The sequence below is a fragment of the Heterodontus francisci genome, chromosome 11 (genome assembly GCF_036365525.1).
Source record: "Heterodontus francisci isolate sHetFra1 chromosome 11, sHetFra1.hap1, whole genome shotgun sequence".
Taxonomy (NCBI): domain Eukaryota; kingdom Metazoa; phylum Chordata; class Chondrichthyes; order Heterodontiformes; family Heterodontidae; genus Heterodontus; species Heterodontus francisci.
Genome location: NC_090381.1, coordinates 32952134 through 32971848, shown reverse-complemented (window position 1 = coordinate 32971848; position 19715 = coordinate 32952134). Strand labels below are relative to the sequence as shown.

General features: G+C 45.9%; 1 protein-coding gene across 4 annotated transcripts in view; it reads left to right on the top strand.

Annotated features, from left to right (window-relative positions):
* The first annotated feature begins 466 nt into the window (after positions 1-466).
* LOC137375181 (autophagy-related protein 16-1-like) overlaps positions 467-19715 on the top strand; it is a 112380-nt gene continuing 93131 nt past the window's right edge. For 2 of the 4 annotated variants that reach the window (XM_068041948.1, XM_068041947.1), the window contains exons 1-5: positions 467-648; positions 12799-12892; positions 17046-17148; positions 18194-18267; positions 19244-19495. In XM_068041948.1, coding sequence (XP_067898049.1) covers positions 546-648; positions 12799-12892; positions 17046-17148; positions 18194-18267; positions 19244-19495 — 626 coding nt within the window. In that variant the 5' untranslated portion in view covers positions 467-545. Of the gene's footprint in view, positions 649-9793; positions 10741-12798; positions 12906-17045; positions 17149-18193; positions 18268-19243; positions 19496-19715 lie in introns of those variants that run through there. The other 2 variants (XM_068041950.1, XM_068041949.1) reach the window with 2 other exon arrangements.

Here is a 19715-nt window from a genome sequence, read left to right as displayed (position 1 = left end):
CTTGCTCTCTAAGGTGGATGTAAAAGTTCCTTTGATATTATTTGAAGACAAATAGGGGAGGTCTCCCTATGTCCCTGTCAGCATTTATCTCTCAACCAAATCTGAGGCTGAGTTCAAGAATGAGGGGGCATAGATAAGAAAACTACTAACAGATCAAATGAAGAATTTAAGAGCAAATTCTTTACATAGAGTGGTGAGAAATGTGGAACTCAGTGGCCCATGGAGTGGCTGAAGCAGATGGCATTGCTGTAATTAAAGGGAGGCTTTCTTGCTACTTAAGCTTGAAAGTACTAGAGGGATGTGGACTTCAGGTGGGAAGAGATAAGTAAAGTGGGAGTAAGTTCGTGTGGAGCAAGGGCAGAGCACAGAGCTCAGCTTCATCACTCTGGCGCCTTTATCAAACATGGCGGCAACGGTAACTGTCATTGCTATATTCTGCGCATGTGCAACATCTTTAGGCCGTGGGACCCAGCGGCTGAAGTTCAAACCCCGCAGTTTGCGGAGTCTGAGTGAGCGGCCTCCGGGGTGGAGGAGTCGGCGGGGAGATGGCGGCGGCGGCGGCTGGGGGCTGGAGGAGGAACATCAGTGAGCAGCTGCGGCTCCGCGACCGCCTGCAGCGCCAGGCCTTCGAGGAGCTGATCCAGGCGTGTGAGTGTGAAGCGGGCGCTGGGTTCCGGCCTGAGGGGCGTGTTAGACCTGGGCCCAGAGTACCAAGCTAAACCTCGGGGCTGGTCTGGGATTAAACCTACTCAGAGCTTTGGGCCTCGCTTACTGGCATGGAGGAGGCTGACTTCTGAATGTGTCTGGCTCAACCGATCTGATTCGGGAGCCACAGTAAGCCCGACCCGCAGTCTTCTGCTTGGAGCACTAGGTGCAGGGCCCAGTTCCACACTACCAGACACCGCTTTAGTTCCTTACCACGAACCAAATAGATTCTGTCCTTAAGCCCTACAGGATATCCTGTCTCACCGGTACTACAATGGTTTTAATCAATACAACCATACATCCCCTTCTTTGCTGAACACCTTGTATCCAAGAATATTTAGTACCCAGTCCTATCCTCCTTTGAGTCAGGTCACCATTATTGCCAAGATATCATAGTTCTGCACTGTTAGCTTTAATTGTTTCCTGGTGCCTGGCACTGTATTCTATAGGCCACCAACTAGTGGGAAAGATATTGAGGTACAAATTTGCAGGGAAATTTGAAGGAGGTACAAAAACTATAGTGATAATGGACGACTTTATTCGAATATAGACTGGTATAATAGTGTAAAGGGCGGCGGGGGAGGGGGGGGGGAAAAGAGTTTCTGAAGTGTGTTTTGGAGAATTTTCTTTATCAGTATGTTTCTGGCTCAACAAGGAAGGAGGCATTGCTGGATCTGGTTTTGCTGAATGAAGTGGTTCAAGTCCTCCCAAAGTGCATCACCTCACACTTCTCAGGATTAAGTGGTTTAAGGAAACCGTGATCACAGTATCAAGGCTATGAGTCATTGAGTTTTACAGCACAGAAACAGGCCCTTCGGCCCAACACACCTGCGCTAACCATCAAGCACCCGTCCAATCTAATCCCATTTTCCCGCACTTTGCCTGTGGCCTTATATGTTATGGCGTTTCAAGTGCTCATCTAAATACTTCTTAAATGTTTTGAGGGTTCCTGCCTCTGCCACCCCTTCAGGCAGTGTGTTCCAGATTCCAACCATCCTTTGGGTGAAAAAACTTTTCCTCAATTCCCCTCTAAACCTCCTGCTCCTTATATTAAATCTGTGCCCCCTGGTTATTGCTCCCTCTGCTAAGGGAAAAAGTTTCTTCCTATCTATCCTATCAATGCCCCTCATAGTTTTGTTTACCTCAATCGGGTCCCCCTTCAGCTTTCTCTGCTCCAAGGAAAACAACCCAGCCTATCTAGTCTCTCTTCATAACTGAAATGCTCCAGCCCAGGCAACATCCTGGTGAATCTCCTCTGCACCCTTTCCAGTGCAATCACATCCTTCCTATAGTGTGGCGACCAGAACTGAACACAGTGCTCCAGCTGTGCCCTAACCAGCATTTTATACAGCTCTAACATAACCTCCCTGCTCTTATATTCTGTGCCTCAGCTAATAAAGGCAAGTATCCCATGTGCCTTCCTAACCACCTTATCCACCAGTGCTGCTGCCTTCAGTGATCTATGGACAAGCACCCCAAGGTCCCTCTGATCCTCTGTACTCCCTAGGGTCCTACCATCCATTGTATATTCCCTTGCCTTGTTAGTCCTCCCAAAGTGCATCACCTCACACTTCTCAGGATTAAATTCCATCTGCCACTGCTCCGCCCATCTTACCAGCCCAACTATATTGTCATGTAATCTAAGGCTTTCCTACTCACTATTTACGACACCACTAATTTTCACGTCTGCGAACTTGCTGATCATACCTCCTATTTCTTTTGGGCCTCCTTATCTCGAGAGACAATGGGTAAGCGCCTGGAGGTGGTCAGTGGTTTGTGAAGCAGCGCCTGGAGTGGCTATAAAGGCCAATTCTAGAGTGACAGGGTCTTCCACAGGTACTGCAGGGAAATTTGTTTGTCGGGGCTGTTGCACAGTTGGCTCTCTCCTTGCGCCTCTGTCTTTTTTCCTGCCAACTACTAAGTCTCTTCGACTTGCCACATTTTAGCCCTGTCTTTATGGCTGCCCGCCAGCTCTGGCGAACGCTGGCAACTGACTCCCACGACTTGTGATCAATGTCACAGGATTTCATGTCGCGTTTGCAGACGTCTTTAAAGCGGAGACGTGGACGGCCGGTGGGTCTGATACCAGTGGCGAGCTCGCTGTACAATGTGTCTTTGGGGATCCTGCCATCTTCCATGCGGCTCACATGGCCAAGCCATCTCAAGCGCCGCTGACTCAGTAGTGTGTACAAGCTGGGGAAGTTGGCCGCCTCGAGGACTTCTGTGTTGGAGATACGGTCCTGCCACCTGATGCCAAGTATTCTCCGGAGGCAGCGAAGATGGAATGAATTGAGACGTCGCTCTTGGCTGGCATACGTTGTCCAGGCCTCCTATATTCACATCTAAATCATTAATGTACACTACAAACAGCAAGGGTCTCAACACCGTTGGCTATGGAAAAGGACACAAACCATTCTAGAGTAAAAATACTTAATTGGAGGAGGGCTAATTTCAGGAGTGAGAACAGATCTGTTCCAAGTAAATTGGAATCACAAAGATTGTCAGGCAGAACCATAATGGGATAATGAGCTGTCTTTAAAGAGGAGAGGGTTCGGTTACAGTCAAGGTACATTCCCATGAGGGGAAAAGGTAGGGCAAGCAACGGCAGAGTTCCCTGGATGATAAAAGAGATAGAGAATAAGATGAAGCAGAAAAAGGGTGCGTAAGACAGATGTAAGGTTGATTATCCAAATGAGAACCAGGCTGAATATAGATTGTTCAGAGCGGAAATGGAAATGAAAAAGAAAATGAGAGGCAAAGAGTTGGTACGAGAAGATTCTGGCAGTTAACATAAAAGGGAATACAAAAGTCTTTTATAAGCGTATAAATAGTAAGAGGAGGGGTGGGGCCCAATTAGGAATCAAAAAAGGGATCTGCACATGGAGGCAGAGGGCATGGTTGAGGTACTATGCCGGGGACGGCGCAGTGGTTAGCACCGTAGCTTCACAGCTCCAGGGACCCGGGTTCGATTCTGGGTACTGCCTGTGCGGAGTTTGCAAGTTCTCCCTGTGACCGCGTGGGTTTTCGCTGGGTGCTCTGGTTTCCTCCCACAGCCAAAGACTTGCAGGTGTTAGGTAAATTGGCTGTTGTAAATTGCCCCGAGTGTTGGCAGACTCGGAGAGCAGAGTTCCGGACTGGTAAGTATAAAAAACTTATCTCTGGTAAAAAAAAACTGAAAAGTGACATCACAGGAAAGCTGTGACCTGATTGGCTGGGAGGGAATCTGTACTGAATTTGAAAATAAAACATTGATAAAAATTGATTAAAACCCTTAATTAACTAATTAATAAGTAGAGTAACAAAACCAGAGGGAGGAGATTACTGAATTTAGTTAGCATTTAATATTTATAGTAGTAATCTAGCACTAGGGACCATATAGTTAATTATAACAATTTAGTAAGGATTTAATAAGTATTTATTTATTTGATATTAATTAACTAATTAGTGTGAGAAATGACAGTTAGAGGGGTGAAGTGCTTCACCTGTGAGATGTGGGAGGTCCGTGACACTTCCAGCGTTCCGGACGACTACATCTGCAGGAAGTGTACCCAGTTGCAGCTCCTCACAGACCGCATGGATCGGTTGGAGCGGCAACTGGATGCACTTAGGAGCATGCAGGTGGCAGAAAGCATCAAAGACAGGAGTTTTAGAGAAGTGGTTACACCCAAGGTGCAGGCAGATAGATGGGTAACTGCTAGAAGGGGCAGGCAGTCAGTGCAGGAATCCCCTGTGGCTATTCCCCTCTCTAACAAGTATACCGTTTTGGATACTGTTGGGGGGGATGGCCTATCAGGGGAAAAGAGCAGCAGCCAGAGCAGTGGCACCACGGCTGGCACTGTTGTTCAGCAGGGAGGGACAAAGTGCAGAAGAGCAATAGTTATAGGGGACTCTATAGTCAGTGGCACAGATAGGCGCTTCTGTGGACGTGAAAGAGACTCCAGGATGGTATGTTGCCTCCCTGGTGCCAGGGTCAAGGATGTCTCTGAACGGACAGGGGGCATTCTGAAGGGGGAGGTTGTGGTACACATCGCTACCAATGACATAGGCAGGAAGAGGGATGAGGTCCTGCAGGGGGAGTTTAGGGAGTTAGGTAGAAAGTTTAAAAAACAGGACCTCTAGGGTTGTAATCTCGGGATTACTCCCTGTGCCACGTGCCAGTGAGGCTAGAAATAGAAAGATAGTGCAGCTAAACACGTGGCTGAACAGCTGGTGTAGAAGGGAGGTTTTCAGATATCTGGACCATTGGGATCTCTTCAGGGACAGATGGGACCTGTACAAGAAGGATGGGTTGCATCTAAACTGGAGGGGCACAAATATCCTGGCTGCGTCACTTGGGAGAGTTTAAACTAGTGTGGCAGGGGGGTGGGAACCAGAGCAGTAGGACAGCAAGTGAAATAAATGAAGGGGAACTCATAAATAAGGCCAGTAAGACTAAGGAAGAGCAGGCAGGGAGATGTTGCGGAGAACAGCGGGACTGGTGGTCTGAAGTGCATTTGTTTCAATGCAAGAAGTATAACAGGTAAGGCAGATGAACTTAGAGCTTGGATTAGTACTTGGAACTATGATGTTGTTGCTGTGGCAGAGACTTGGTTGAGGGAAGGACAGGATTGGCAGCTAAATGTTCCAGAATTTAGATGCTTCAGGCGGGATAGAGGGGGATGTAAAAGGGGTGGGGGAAGTTGCATTACTGGTTAAGGAGAATATCACAGCTGTACTGCGGGAGGACACCTCGGAGGGGTCATGCAGCGAGGCAATATGGGTAGAGCTCAGGAATAGGAAGGGTGCAGTCACCCTTGGGGGTTTTCTACAGGCCTCCCAGCAGCCAGCGGGAGGTAGAGGAGCAGATATGTAGACAGATTTTGGAAAGATGTAAAAGTAACAGGGTTGTAGTGGTGGGTGATTTTAACTTCCCCTACATTGACTGGGACTCACTTAGTGCGAGGGGCTTGGATGGGGCAGAATTTGTAAGGAGCATCCAGGAGGGCTTTTTGAAACAATACGTAGATAATCCAACTAGGGATGGGGTCATACTGGACCTGATATTGGGGAATGAGCCCTGCCAGGTGGTCGAAGTTTCAGTAGGGGAGCATTTCGGGAACAGTGACCATAATTCCATAAGTTTTAAGGTACTTGTGGATAAGGATAAGAGTAGTCCTCTGGTGAAGGTGCTAAATTGGGGGAAGGCTAATTATAATAATATTAGGCAGGAACTGAAGAATTTAGATTGGGGGCAGCTGTTTGAGGGTAAATCAACATCTGACATGTGGGAGTCTTTCAAACGTCAGTTGATTAGAATCCAGGACCAGCATGTTCCTGTGAGGAAGAAGGATACTTTTGGCAAGTTTCGGGAACCTTGGATAACACGGGATATTGTGAGCCTTGTCAAAAAGAAAAAGGAAGCGTTCGTGAGGGCTGGAAGGCTAGGAACAGACAAATCCCTTGAGGAATATAAAGACAGTAGGAAGGAACTTAAGCAAGGAGTCAGGAGGGCTAAAAGGGGTTATGAGAAGTCATTGGCAAACAGGATTAAGGAAAATCCCAAGGCTTTTTATACATATATAAAGAGCAAGAGGGTAACCAGAGAAAGGGTTGGCCCACTCAAGGACAGAGAAGGGATTATATGTGTGGAGCCAGAGGAAATGGGCAAGGTACTAAATGAGTACTTTGCATCAGTATTCACCAAGGAGAAGGACTTGGTGGATGATGAGCCTAGGGAAGGGAGTGTGGATAGTCTCAGTCATCTCATTATCAAAAAGGAGGAGGTGTTGGGTGTCTTGCAAAGCATTAAGGTAGATAAGTCCCCAGGGCCTGATGGGATCTACCCCAAAATTCTGAGGGAGGCAAGGGAAGAGATTGCTGGGGCCTTGACAGAAATCTTTGCATCCTCATTGGCTACAGGTGAGGTCCCAGAGGACTGGAGAATAGCCAATGTTGTTCCTTTGTTTAAGAAGGGTAGCAAGGATAATCCAGGAAATTATAGGCCGGTGAGCCTTACGTCAGTGGTTGGGAAATTATTAGAGGGGATTCTTCGGGACAGGATTTACTTCCATTTGGAAACAAATGGACTTATTAGCGAGAGGCAGCATGGTTTTGTGAAGGGGAGGTCATTTCTCACTAATTTGATTGAGTTTTTTGAGGAAGTGACAAAGATGATTGATGAAGGAAGGGCAGTGGATGTTATATATATGGACTTCAGTAAAGCCTTTTACAAGGTCCCTCATGGCAGACTGATACAAAAGGTGAAGTCACATGGGATCAGAGGGGAGCTGGCAAGATGGATACAGAACTGGCTCGGTCATAGAAGACAGAGGGTAGCAGTGGAAGGGTGCTTTTCTGAATGGAGGGATGTGACTAGTGGTGTTCCGCAGGGATCAGTGCTGGGACCTTTATATATAAATGATTTGGAGGAAAATGTAGCTGGTCTGATTAGTAAGTTTGCGGACGACACAAAGGTTGGTGGAGTTGTGGACAATGATGAGGATTGTTAGAGGATACAGCAGGATATAGATCGGTTGGAGACTTGGGCGGAGAAATGGCAGATGGAGTTTAATCCGGACAAATGCGAGGTAATGCATTTTGGAAGGTCTAATGCAGGTGGGAAGTATACAGTAAATGGCAGAACCCTTGGGAGTATTGACAGGCAGAGAGATCTGGGCGTGTAGGTCCACAGGTCACTGAAAGTGGCAACACAGGTGGATAAGGTAGTCAAGAAGGCATATGGCATGCTTGCCTTCATCGGTCGGGGCATAGAGTATAAAAATAGGCAAGTCACGCTGCAGCTGTGCAGAACCTTAGTTAGGCCACACTTAGAATATTGCGTGCAATTCTGGTCGCCACACTACCAGAAGGACGTGGAGGCTTTGGAGAGGGTACAGAAGAGGTTTACCAGGATGTTGCCTGGTCTGGAGGGCATTAGCTATGAGGAGAGGTTGGATAAACTTGGATTGTTTTCACTGGAACGACGGAGGTGGAGGGGCGACCTGATAGTGGTTTACAGAGTTATAAGCGGCATGGACAGAGTGGATAGTCAGAAGCTTTTTCCCAGGGTGGAAGAGTTAGTTGCTAGGGGACATAGGTTTAAGGTGAGAGGGGCAAAGTTTAGAGGGGATGTGCGAGGCAAGTTTTTTACACAGAGGGTGGTGAGTGCCTGGAACTTGCTGCCGGGGGAGGTGGTGGAAGCAGGTACCATCGGGACGTTTAAGAGGCATCTTGACAAATACATGAATAGGATGGGAATAGAGGGATACGGACCCCGGAAGTGCAGAAGGTTTTAGTTTAGGCAGGCATCAAGATCGGCGCAGGCTTGGAGGGCCGAATGGCCTGTTCCTGTGCTGTACTGTTCTTTGTAGGTAGGTGATAGGGAATATGGGATTACTGTAGGGTTAGTACAAATGGGTGGTTGTTGGTCGGCACAGGCTTGGTGGGCCGAAGGGCCTGTTTCAGTGCTGTATCTCTAAATTTAAAAAAAATAAAAGAATACTTTGTATCTGTCTTTACCAAGGAAGAAGATGCCGCTCAAGTCATAGTGAAAGTGGAGGTAGTTGAGATACTGGATGGGCTAAAAATTAATGTATGAGGAGGCATTAGATAGGCTGACTGTATTTGAAGTTGAAAAGTCACCAGGATGAGATGGGTTGCATCGAGGATGCTGAGGGAAGTAAGGTTGGGAATTGTGGAGGTACTGGCCATAATCTTCCAATTCCCCTTTTAGATATGGGGGTGGTGGCAGAGGACTGGAAAATTGCAAATGTCATACCCTTGTTCAAAAAAGAGTGCAAAGATAAGCACAGCAGCTACAGGTCAGTCAGTTTAACCTCGGTGATGAGAAACAAAAATCCAGGATAAAATTAACAGTTACTTGAACAAGTGTGGTTTCATTAAGGAAATCCAGCACAGATTTGTTGAGGGCAAATCGTGTTTAACTGCTCCAGTTGAGATTTCTGTTGAGGTAACAGGGTGAATGAGGGTCATGTGGTTGATGTGGTGTACATGGACTTCACAATGCGTTTGATTAAGTGCCACATAATAGATTTGTCAACAAAGTTAAAGCCCATGCAATAAAAGGGACAGTGACAGCATGTTTACAATGTTGGCTGAGTGACAAATCGTTGAAGGTAGTTGAGAAAGTGGTTAAAAAGGCATACAGGATCTGGGCTTTATAAATAGAGGCATAGAGTACAAAAGCAAGGAAGTTACGATGAACCTTTGCACAACACAGGTTATGCCTCAACTGGCGTATTATGCCCAATTCTGGCACTAGATTTTTAGGAAGGTTGCGAAGGCATTAGGGTGCAGAAAGGATTTCTGAGAATGGTTCCAGGTTTGAGGGATTTCAGTTATGTGGATAGATTGGAGAAGTTGTTCTCAGGGAAGAGAAGGTTGGGAGAAGATTTCAGAGAGATGTTTAAAATCATGAGGGGTTTGGAGTAGATAGAGAGAAACCATTCCCATTCGCGGAAGGGCCGAGAACCAGAGGACACTGATTCAAGATGATTGGCAAAAAAAACAATGGCGACATGAGGAAAAACATTTTTACACTGAATGGTTAAGATCTGGAATGCACTACCTGAGAGTGTGGTGGAGGGAGTTTTAAGCATGGCTTTCAGAAGAGAATTGAATAACCACCTGAAGACAGAAACTTTGCCGGGCTGCGGGCAAAGGGCAGGGGAGTGGCACTAGCTAAATTGCACTTGCAGAGAGCTGGCATGAACACGATGGGCCGAATGGATGCTTCCTGTGCTGTAACCATTCGTTGGTTCTAGTCTAATAGAATTAATGAACTGTTAAAGAGAAGAAAGATGAGGTAAATTAGGAAGTTGTTGTTAGGTGATGTGAAGCACTTGTTTTAAAGGCCTGTGGACTGGCCTGAGGTTTATAGTTTTGAGATCTGGGAAACAGTGAGCTATAGTGATTCTCAAACAGTGGTCCATCAAGACTTTTCAGGGTGTTCTTGACATAATGTGAAGGTGGGAGCGGAGAGTGGGCTGGCTGTCTCACTTACGAGGTGATGCACTGGAGGAGTGCTGAGAGCGGCACAGAAGTACGTTTGTTTTTTTAAAAGCATTATTAAAACAGTATTTACATGCAGCATTTCCATAAGTATGAAATAGTATAATTTAGATGGAGGAATCCATGATTAATCCATTTGAAAATGGGTTCTTCAACCAAATATCTTTGAGAACCACTGGAGTAGGAAACAGTATGGCGAACCTATTTCCATACAGTGAAACCACTGACCACCTCCAGGCGCTTACCCATTGTCTCTCGAGACAAGGAGGCCAAAGAAGAAAGAAGACAGTGAAACATAGTGATGAGGATGTCTGTTGGATGTAGTATTTGCAGCTTAGAACATAGGAATAGGAAAAGGACATGGAATTAGCACTACTGCTCGTGTGGGGTTAAACACGAATATGGACTGAAATCATCTGGCTCAGCCCCCGTTCAATACTCCACATTTTCGTACCCCCAGCCCACCTGCTTTCTGGATGCTGAACCTGACTGTGCTCAACCTTGCGCAGTTGGAGCTTGAGCAGAGCTTCAAATACCACCAGGCAGCGTCCCATTCACTTGTCGCCATTGTTCTCACTGCCTTAACTTCAACATCGTGCCATTTTTGAATAACAGCCTCACCTCATCCATCTTTCATCTCCTGTGTACTCCATTCTCCTTTGTTTTTTGTGTTGGGGCATTCAGCTATCTTGCCACAATAATGTGGAGTCCCTCATCCTAACTATATCACTTTCCACCTTCAAAATCTCTTTAAAACCTCTGTCATGGTCCTGTAGTTTTTTTTCCTCCAGGGAATATGTGGTGTGTCTTTAAGGCTAGAAAAGGAGCCGTACTGCTTTAAGAACCAGCAAGCCTCAGGAGTTAAAGAAAATGCATTTTGGTTGCCATTGGATACAACCATATGGAGAGGGAACCAACCAGCTTCAGAGAATGCATCCTGGTTACCCGGCCACAGCCATTCGGAGACTGTGATTCAGAGGGTGCATTCTCGTTACCTTGGATACAGCCACATGGATTGAGTATCAGGTGATACATTTGTTACAATTCAATTTTGAACTGGCTTTTTAGTTGAAGATAGTCTGTTCTAACAGAACACAGACTGACAGCTGGTGTTCGCACCTGAAAGAAGAGCTCTCAGCTATTTAAACTGAAGGAGGAGAATTTAGTCTATTTAATTATCTCTTAAAATTCTAAAAAAAAGTCAAGCCAAAACAGAGATCTCTGATAAACTGAAGGAAGGGAAGTGAGACTGTGACAACCTTTTATCCCTCAAAAACTCAGTCAGATTGATTCCATTGAAAGTGTTTGTAAGTCGTTAATTGTTGAAATCCATCGCTGATGAAGGAAAGCATTACTGACTGCTGGAAATAGACTATGGACTGTTCTACTGTTGAAGAACCTTTTTTCCCCCCACCGGACAGCTGTGAGGACTTCAAGCAACATTGGACTGTAAATTTGCAAGGACTCTAATTTTTTCTATTTTAAATGTTTATATCTTCATAGTGTTTAAGATTTTAGTTTTTCTAATTAAACGGTTAATTTGTTGATTTAAAGACACCTGGTTCGGTTAGCCTCATTTGGGGGTTAATAGATGGTACAATTTAGCTGGGTCTTTCTTTAATTTGGAAAGTTCAAAATGATATTTTAGGCGATCTGCGGAGGGACGGGATTGAATTAACAGTGCATTTCTCCCACAGCAATCAGAATCGTATATTTTGATTGGGGGCTTTGACTGGAGCGGTCGTTCGTAACACCTACCTTATTGGCAGCCACTAGTCAGCTCCCCCAATATCTTCCTACCACCCCACTCCATGCAGGCTGGCTTTGCCCTGAGATACTTTGCTACACTAAAGATTACTGTTTAAGTGCAAATTGTTGGGTACTTCTGACCTTGTGAGCCCGGGATTTAAATCCAGCTACTAATAACAAGATGGGTGCAGTTGAAAGTGGCCATTTGGCCCATCTTAAATTACCTATCCAGTAAAGTGCTGCAATATCTTCATCACAATATGCATATGTTTAGTTAAATGATTCCAGGTTAAGTAGTTCTGTTGAATTGTAGGCCAGATGAGCCCATCCCCACATAAATAAGTGTCTCCCTTAAAGGACCATTTTCACTGAAATATTTGTGGAGAGTTTGTTGCTCCCAAACTGGTTTTAAACTGAAGTGAGCTAAAATGCAGATTAAATCACAATGATGTCGATGGGCCGAAGGGCCTGTTTCTGTGCTGTATAACTCTTTGACTCTATGTCCTCTCAGTCAGCACTCCCTCACCCAGTTTGACATACCTTCTCTAAGTAACGCCCATTGCTTCCAGCTCTTCAATCAGCCATTCCCACACTATCTGTGGAGAGAGAAGCAGAGTTAGCGTTTCAGTCAGTGACCCTTCTTCAGAAGTCTGAAGAAGGGTCACTGACCTGAAACGTTAACTCTGCTTCTCTCTCCACAGATGCTGCCAGACCTGCTGAGTATTTCCGGCATTTCTTGTTTTTATTTCAGATTTCCAGCATCTGCAGTATTTTGTTTTTATTTATTCCCACACTATCCTTCAATAAAGTCTTTGAAAGGTTTCCTGCCTGCAGGCTGTAAGCTTCGTGTATGAACTGAGTGTGGAAATATTGATCCAGTTCCTAATGGAACCACTGAGTGCTTCATACTTCATAGGGTTAAAGGGATACGAGGAGAAAGCGGGAACAGGGTACTGAGTTTGGATGATCAGCCATGATCGTATTGATTGGTGGTGCAGGCTCGAAGGGCTGACTGGCCTACTCCTGCTCCTATTTTTCTATGTTTCTATACTGGCACTGGGTGTCTGAAATGGGAAGTGATTCATTCCTTAATACCTTGGTGAGCTCATCTTGTCAAAATGAAGTCATAAAAAGAACTATGTTAATAAAACTTTCCCTTTTGTAGTTGACCTTTCGTCACTGACCTGAAACATTAACTCTGTTTCTCTTGCCACAGCCACTGCCTGACCTAAGTATTTCCAACATCTTCTGTTTTTATTTCAGATTTCCAGCATATGCTGGGTTTTGCTTTTTGCTTTCTTTGTGTGTTCACCTTTTGGTGTTCTGTCTTCACAGACAATAAGCTTCTGGAGAAGTCGGACCTACAAACTGTCTTAGCCGAGAGGTTTCAGGGGGAGAAGTATGAGCTCCACAACAGACAAGACGTTAGGTACGTAGCATGCGTAAGTGCTCACTTTCCTTCTACTGTCCCTCTGACTGACTGCTTATAACCCCCAACAGATTGTCAGTAAATTGCATTTGTCATCGCCTTCCTTTGCCTCCCATTGATGTGCTGGCAGTGTGTGTCTTGCCAGCACTGCGCAAGATCCGCAAGACTCTGCATTTGCATTTATGGGTAGTGTGCCATTAGTGGTTGTGTTGTCAACAAACGCGACCTAGATGTACATCACCTCCTGTCTGAATGAGTCATACATTCAGCATAGAAATTCAGCCCATCATGCCTGTTTCGGCTGTTTCAAAGAGCAATCCAGTTAGTCCCAGTTTTCTGCTCTTTCCCCATAGCCCTTCAAATTTTCCTTGTCAAGTATACGTCCAATTCATTTATGAAGGTTACTATTGAATCTGATTTCATCACCCTTTCAGACAGTGCATTATAACATGCTGCCTAAAAAAGATTCTCCTTATCTCCTGTCTGGTTCTTTTGCCGGTTACCTTGCATCTGCACTCTCTTGTTACCGACCTTCCTGCCAGCGGACAGAGTTTGTCTTTGTTTACACTATCAAAGTTCTTCATAATTTTGAACACCTCTTTTACACTTACTCTTAACTTTCTCTGCTGTAAGAAGAATAATCCCTCCACATAACGTCATTTCTGGTTTCATTCTAATAAATCTTCTCTGCACCCTTTCTAAGACTTGGCACCCTTCCTATAAAGTGGTGAACCCTTCCTGGGTTGTTGCCAATGTCACACTGGAAGTGGCCTCCAGGAGGTGATTAGAAGAGATGTGGCCCGGCTGCTGATCAATGCCATTGAAATTTTCCATTGCCTGTGCCATTCCTGCTCTCAACTCCCCAGATGCAAACCTATGGATGCCATAAAAGTGCTCACATACAGTAATGCACTTCACTATTCCATGTTCTGTTTGTACCATTAGTGAGGTATACTTCAGTTCCTGGTGAGTGTTGATCATTATGTGGATGGTGATAGGCTGAGTTGATGGGGTTTTCTGTAGTTGCAGTTACATTTTTGGAAAGTATTGAGGTCTTTCACCTGGTGAGAAGCTGAGCTCAACGCAGCTGCTGCAGAAGGGATGCAGACTTCAGCGGGGAAGCTGCAGCTGAAGGAGGGCAGCGAACCCCAGCGGGGAAGCTGCAGCTGAAGGAGGGCAGCGAACCCCAGCGGGGAAGCTGCAGCTGAAGGAGGGCAGCGAACCCCAGCGGGGAAGCTGCAGCTGAAGGAGGGCAGCGAACCCCAGCGGGGAAGCCGCTGCTGAAGGAGGGCAGCGAACCCCAGCGGGGAAGCTGCAGCTGAAGGAGGGCAGCGAACCCCAGCGGGGAAGCTGCAGCTGAAGGAGGGCAGCGAACCCCAGCGGGGAAGCTGCAGCTGAAGGAGGGCAGCGAACCCCAGCGGGGAAGCTGCAGCTGAAGGAGGGCAGCGAACCCCAGCGGGGAAGCTGCAGCTGAAGGAGGGCAGCGAACCCCAGCGGGGAAGCTGCAGCTGAAGGAGGGCTGCGAACCCCAGCGGGGAAGCTGCTGGAAAATGGCGTTAATGGACGATAACTCCAGTTAAAGAGTTGACACTGACCTAGACACTGGGCCAATTAACTTCTTCTCATATTCTTGAAATATTGTAGATATTTTCTCAAATTTTTTTTATTTGTTCATGGGTGTGAGCATCGCTGGTAAGGCCAGCATTTATTACCCATCCTTAATTGCCCTCGCGAAGGTGGTAGTGAGCCACTGCCTTAAACTTTTGTTGTTCATATATTTAGGTAGACCCACAGTGCTGTTAGGGAGTGAGTTCCAGGATTTTGATCCAGTGACATTAAAGGAACTGCAATATCTTTCCAAGTCAGGATACTGTGTGTCTTGGAGGGGAATTTGCAGATGGTGCTGCTCCCATGACCCTGCTGCTCTTGTTCTTCTAGGTGGTAGAGGTCGTGTGTTTGGAAGGTGCTGTTGAAGGAACCTTGGTGAACTGCTGCAGTGCAACTTGTAGATGGTACTGCAACTGCTGTTGATTGTGATCAAGGCCCTGTGTTCTCAACTCTAGATCCTGTAATTTGATTCCCTTTCCCTTGTGTCTCAGCCGTGGCTCAGTTGGTAGCACTCTTGCCTCGGAGTCAGAACGTTGTGGGTTGAAGTCCAACTTCAAGACTTGAGCACAACTATCTAGGCTGAGGCTTCAGTGCAGTATTGCGGGAGTGCTGCACTGTCAGAAGTGCTGTCTTTCAGATGAGGCATTAAACTGAGGTCGTGTCTATCCTCTCAGGTGGCGTTAAAGATCCCATGGTCCTATTTTGAAGAAGAGTCCTCTCTGGGGTCCTGGCCAATATTTATCCCTCAATCAGCATCACAAGAAACAGATTATCTGGTTTGTGGGAGTTTGCTCTGTGCAAATTAGTTGCCGGTTTCCTACATTACAACAATGATTTACACTTCAGTTCAAAATTACTTCATTGACTGTAAAACACTTTGGGATGTCTGGTCATGAAAGCTGCTATATAAATGTAAGTCTTTTTCTTTCATGTTGTAGTAACTCTGCATTACCAAGGCGCCTACTCCTACCTCTGCAACGTCGCTTATCTCCACTCCAGCATCAGAATATCTGCTGCTGTAACCCTCCTCCATGCTTTCATTACCTTCATACTTGACAATTCTCATGCTCTCCTCGCCAGCCTCCCATCTTCCACTTTCCATTTGCTTGATCTCATCTAAAACTTTGTTGCCCCAATCCTAACGCACACTAAGTCTTTCTCACCCATCACCCCTGTGCTCGCTGACCTACTTTGGCTCCCGATCTACCAACACCTTGATTTTGTCCCTCCATGACCTTGTATTGCCTCATCTCTATAGCCTTCTCCAGCCCTATAACCCTGCAAGAACACTGCATTCCTCTTTTGGCAGTAGTGTTCTCAGGTCCAGAATTCTCTCCCTAAATCTCTCCATCTCTCCACTTCTCTCTCCTTTAAGACCATCCTTAAAACATACATATAATTAAAACAAGAAATGCTGGAAACACTCAGCAGGTCTGGCAGCATCCGTGGAGAGAGAAGCAGAACCAACATCCCGGGTCAGTGACCCTTCTTCGGAACCCAAAGTTCCCGGGACGTTAACTCTGCTTCTCTCTCCACGGATGCTGCCAGACTTGCTGAGTATTTCCAGCATTTCTTGTTTTTGTTTCAGATTTCCAGCATCTGCAGTATTTTGCTTTTATCTTAAAATATACATCTTTGACTAAGCTATTCTACACATTCTAATATCTCCTCCTCTGGTGCGGTGTCTGATTATATTCCTGTGAGGTGCCTTGGAAGGTTTTCCTTTATTAAAAGTACTTTACAATTGTAAGCTGTTAAGACAACGCAGGAGATGGGCTTAATAATTGTGTAACTCATCATAGCTGTTCTCTTTATCCTACCAACTTCCTCCCCCTCTATCTATTGCAAGCTTTTACTCTCAATCTATTGGCCTTTTATAACCCAAACTTGGTGACTTCTAATTGCTACTCTGCACTACAGGCATCGGCTGTTCATTTTGGTTGCTAAATGGGGATAAATCGGTTTAAGGAAGTACTCCTGCAGTTACTTTTCTGTTCAGGTTTATGTCCCCCAGATTTCAGCTGAGGTTGTAAATAATTTCAGTGTAATTCTGACTAATTTTTAAAGTGCGTTTCTTCTCCTGTTGGCCACATTGGTTTTATTCAATAAATGGCTGAGCTTCAGAGTAGGAGAACGGGATTGTGAGTTTGACCCCGGTGATCTCAGCCATTACAGAGCGCTGCGCATGACTACCATTCTCTCTGGGTGAGGGTAGACTGCTGTTTGGTGACCCATATTGGGAAATGCATCTCTCTGGATATTGGTTGCAGACAGATGAGGTCAGATTGAGATGTGCCATCCCCCACCCCCCACGTCTCCCGAGCCTCAAAGACCCTGTTGGCACTAACTGTCTTGGCTCAAAAATGAATAAATGCCTCTGGGTGGGCTGTCATGGAAAATGGGCCAACAGCACCATGGAACCTGTACCATGCTACGAAATTGGGATATTCATGAGAGAAGTTTGCTGCAGTGAGAATTACGCTTCCTTTTTTTTTTCATCCCAAATTTAAGTTTGTGTCCTGTTGTTGCTTCCCTGGTTATCCAGCCCAGCCTCTGATGGGGTGCGGAACGAGACAACACATGAAGTTTCCCAGATGCGGATTCGTCACCAGGAAGAACTCACGGATCTCCACAAGAAGCGTGGTGAGGTGTGTGTATATGTGTGGAACAAAGAAACTGCAGGTCTATTCTACTGTAGCTACTGCTGTAGCTCCTATTGTGAATTACCCTGCTCGTCTGTTCTCCCCTACAGTAGCTCTTTCGTGGGTTACACTGCTCCCTTGTCTTATCCTGCTGTAGCTCTTGAGTTACTTTGCTCGCCTGTCCAACCCTGCTGTCTGGGGAGAGGTAGGGGGATGGTGCACCTTAAAGCGGAGCTCAGATCCTGTCTTTGCTCAGTCAACAACTCACCTTTGCCAACAGAAGTACCTGAGCTGTTTCCTTCTGCCCTCCACCCACCCCACCCCCTGCCGAACCCAGTAACGCTTGGGAGCTAGCTCTGGCAATTCTACTGCTGATCGGTGCAGACCAGGAATCAGGCCTTGCCCTTGTGGCTACTGGAGCTGGGTGTTTCAGTCTGGTCTATTTTGCATGTTAATTATTTAGGTATGTGAAGGAAAACATTGAAGTCTGTCCTGCATGCAAACTCTTTGAAAATAAACTTATTGTACACACTTATTTCAGTTACTTCATACTTTGCTTGTCCGCTGGCCCCTTTCTGGCAACACTAGCAATGACAATTGTGATATTTGGTGCCCCTGACATATTGGTACAGATGTAATGAAGAGCATTCTAAACATGGTAAGATTAACTGAAAACACATTCGTCACAAGTGGTTGTAACTCCCAGCACACAGCAAGAATCCAAGTAAATCAGTCAGCGTCTGACTATCTGGAATTGTTTTGCTCTCTGCTCACCTTCTGTGGAATTTCATCTTCATCCAAGTCTGCAAACAGTAACCCAAATACTTGACATTGGAAATGATTCAGCCGATTGATCTAAAACAGAGGAGGGTGATACATATAATGGCATTTTAAAGGCGCAAGTTGCAAATAACTATTACTGGGGACCCCTTCCCTGTTTAGAATGGTCGTTGATTAAGTGCTCACTCAGTGTATGAGGTACAGGAGGCTTCCACTGTACTTAGGGCTGTACTGAGGTTTTTTTCACCTTGTGTTTTTGTTCCTCCCTCAGCTTGCCCAGAATGTGATTGAACTCAATAGCCAACTGCAGCAAAAGGACAAAGAGATCCATGCAAATGAAGTAAAGTAAGTGGCAACCAGAAAAGATTCAGAGACTTTCCCTACCTTTATCAAATTCTGAGATTTTTCAGTTCTGTATTGGATTGTAAGTGCTGACGTGCCATTTGAGCATGACAAGCAAGATGTCTAAGCCTGATCTTGTCATATGACAACAGCCACACATTAAATTTACAGCAGGGCTGGCTGACTAAAGAGCAGGAGCACTGGTAGTTTTGATTATCCTCTCCAGTCTTGGATGTTCGGACTAGTCGTTAACTGCTGTCACACCTGAGATCAGCTAACTCGACAGTGAATGGGAATTGACCACAGCTTTTTGATTTAGTAGCTCACTGAATTAACCAGTTAAGAATTGGAGGAGACGTGCAAGACTAGCTAGTCCTGGGACCTGTTGGCTCCGACACATCCCAGTGGGTGGCGCAGTGGTTAGCACCGCAGCCTCACAGCTCCAGCAACCCGGGCTCGGTTCTGGGTACTGCCTGTGCAGAGTTTGCAAGTTCTCCCTGTGACCGCGTGGGTTTCCGCCGGGTGCTCCGGTTTCCTCCCACAGCCAAAAACTTGTAGGTTGATAGGTAAACTGGCCATTGTAAATTGTCCCTAGTGTAGGGAGGTGGTAGGAGAATGGTGGGGATGTGGTAGAGAATATGAGGTTAATGTAGGATTAGTATAAATGGGTGGTTGTTGGTTGGCACAGACTTGGTGGGCTGAAGGGCCTGTTTCAGTGCTGTATCTCAAAATGAAAAAAAATGAAAAATGAACATCCAGAGGAGAGAAAGGTGCTGAACCCAGTGAGTCTTTGATGTTGGCTGGAGGTGGGGTTGGTGGGGTGCTGATGAGTAGCTAGGGACTGTTGGAATACTGTAAAGAAGATGGGGTGGCTCTTGGGATCGAAAGCTTGCTTCCCTCCCTACTTCCTGCCTTTAAAGGTATCGCATCGTCCTGCTGTGAGCTGTAACTCTGCCCAGCCTGTCTGTTTTCATTTAAGGATGATGGACTACGAGAAGCAGATACAGCAGCTGAATAGCGAGTGCCAGGAGCTGCGGAACAAGCTCCAGGAACTGGAGCAAGCCAATCAGACGCTGAAGGATGAATATGATGCCCTCCAGATCACCTTTACCGCTCTCGAGGAGAAACTACGGAAAACCTCCGATGAAAACCGGGAGCTAATCACGCGGTGGATGGCTGAGAAGGCACAGGAGGCTAATCGGTTGAATGCAGAAAATGAGAAGGATACCTGGTACAGTTTAGTCTGTTAAAGTTTATGGTCCTCTGTATAGGTTAAATGTCATCCTTCTGATAGCCAGCAGTAAGGGGGTGCGTGACACAGCTGGCCTTTTATTTTAGTTGATTTGTTTTCTGTTTGAGTAGTACTGATTAGACTGCGTTTATTGCTCATCCTTAATTCCCCTGGTGGCCTGTCTTCCTTATACAAATGCTTATACAGGCTAATTCAGAGC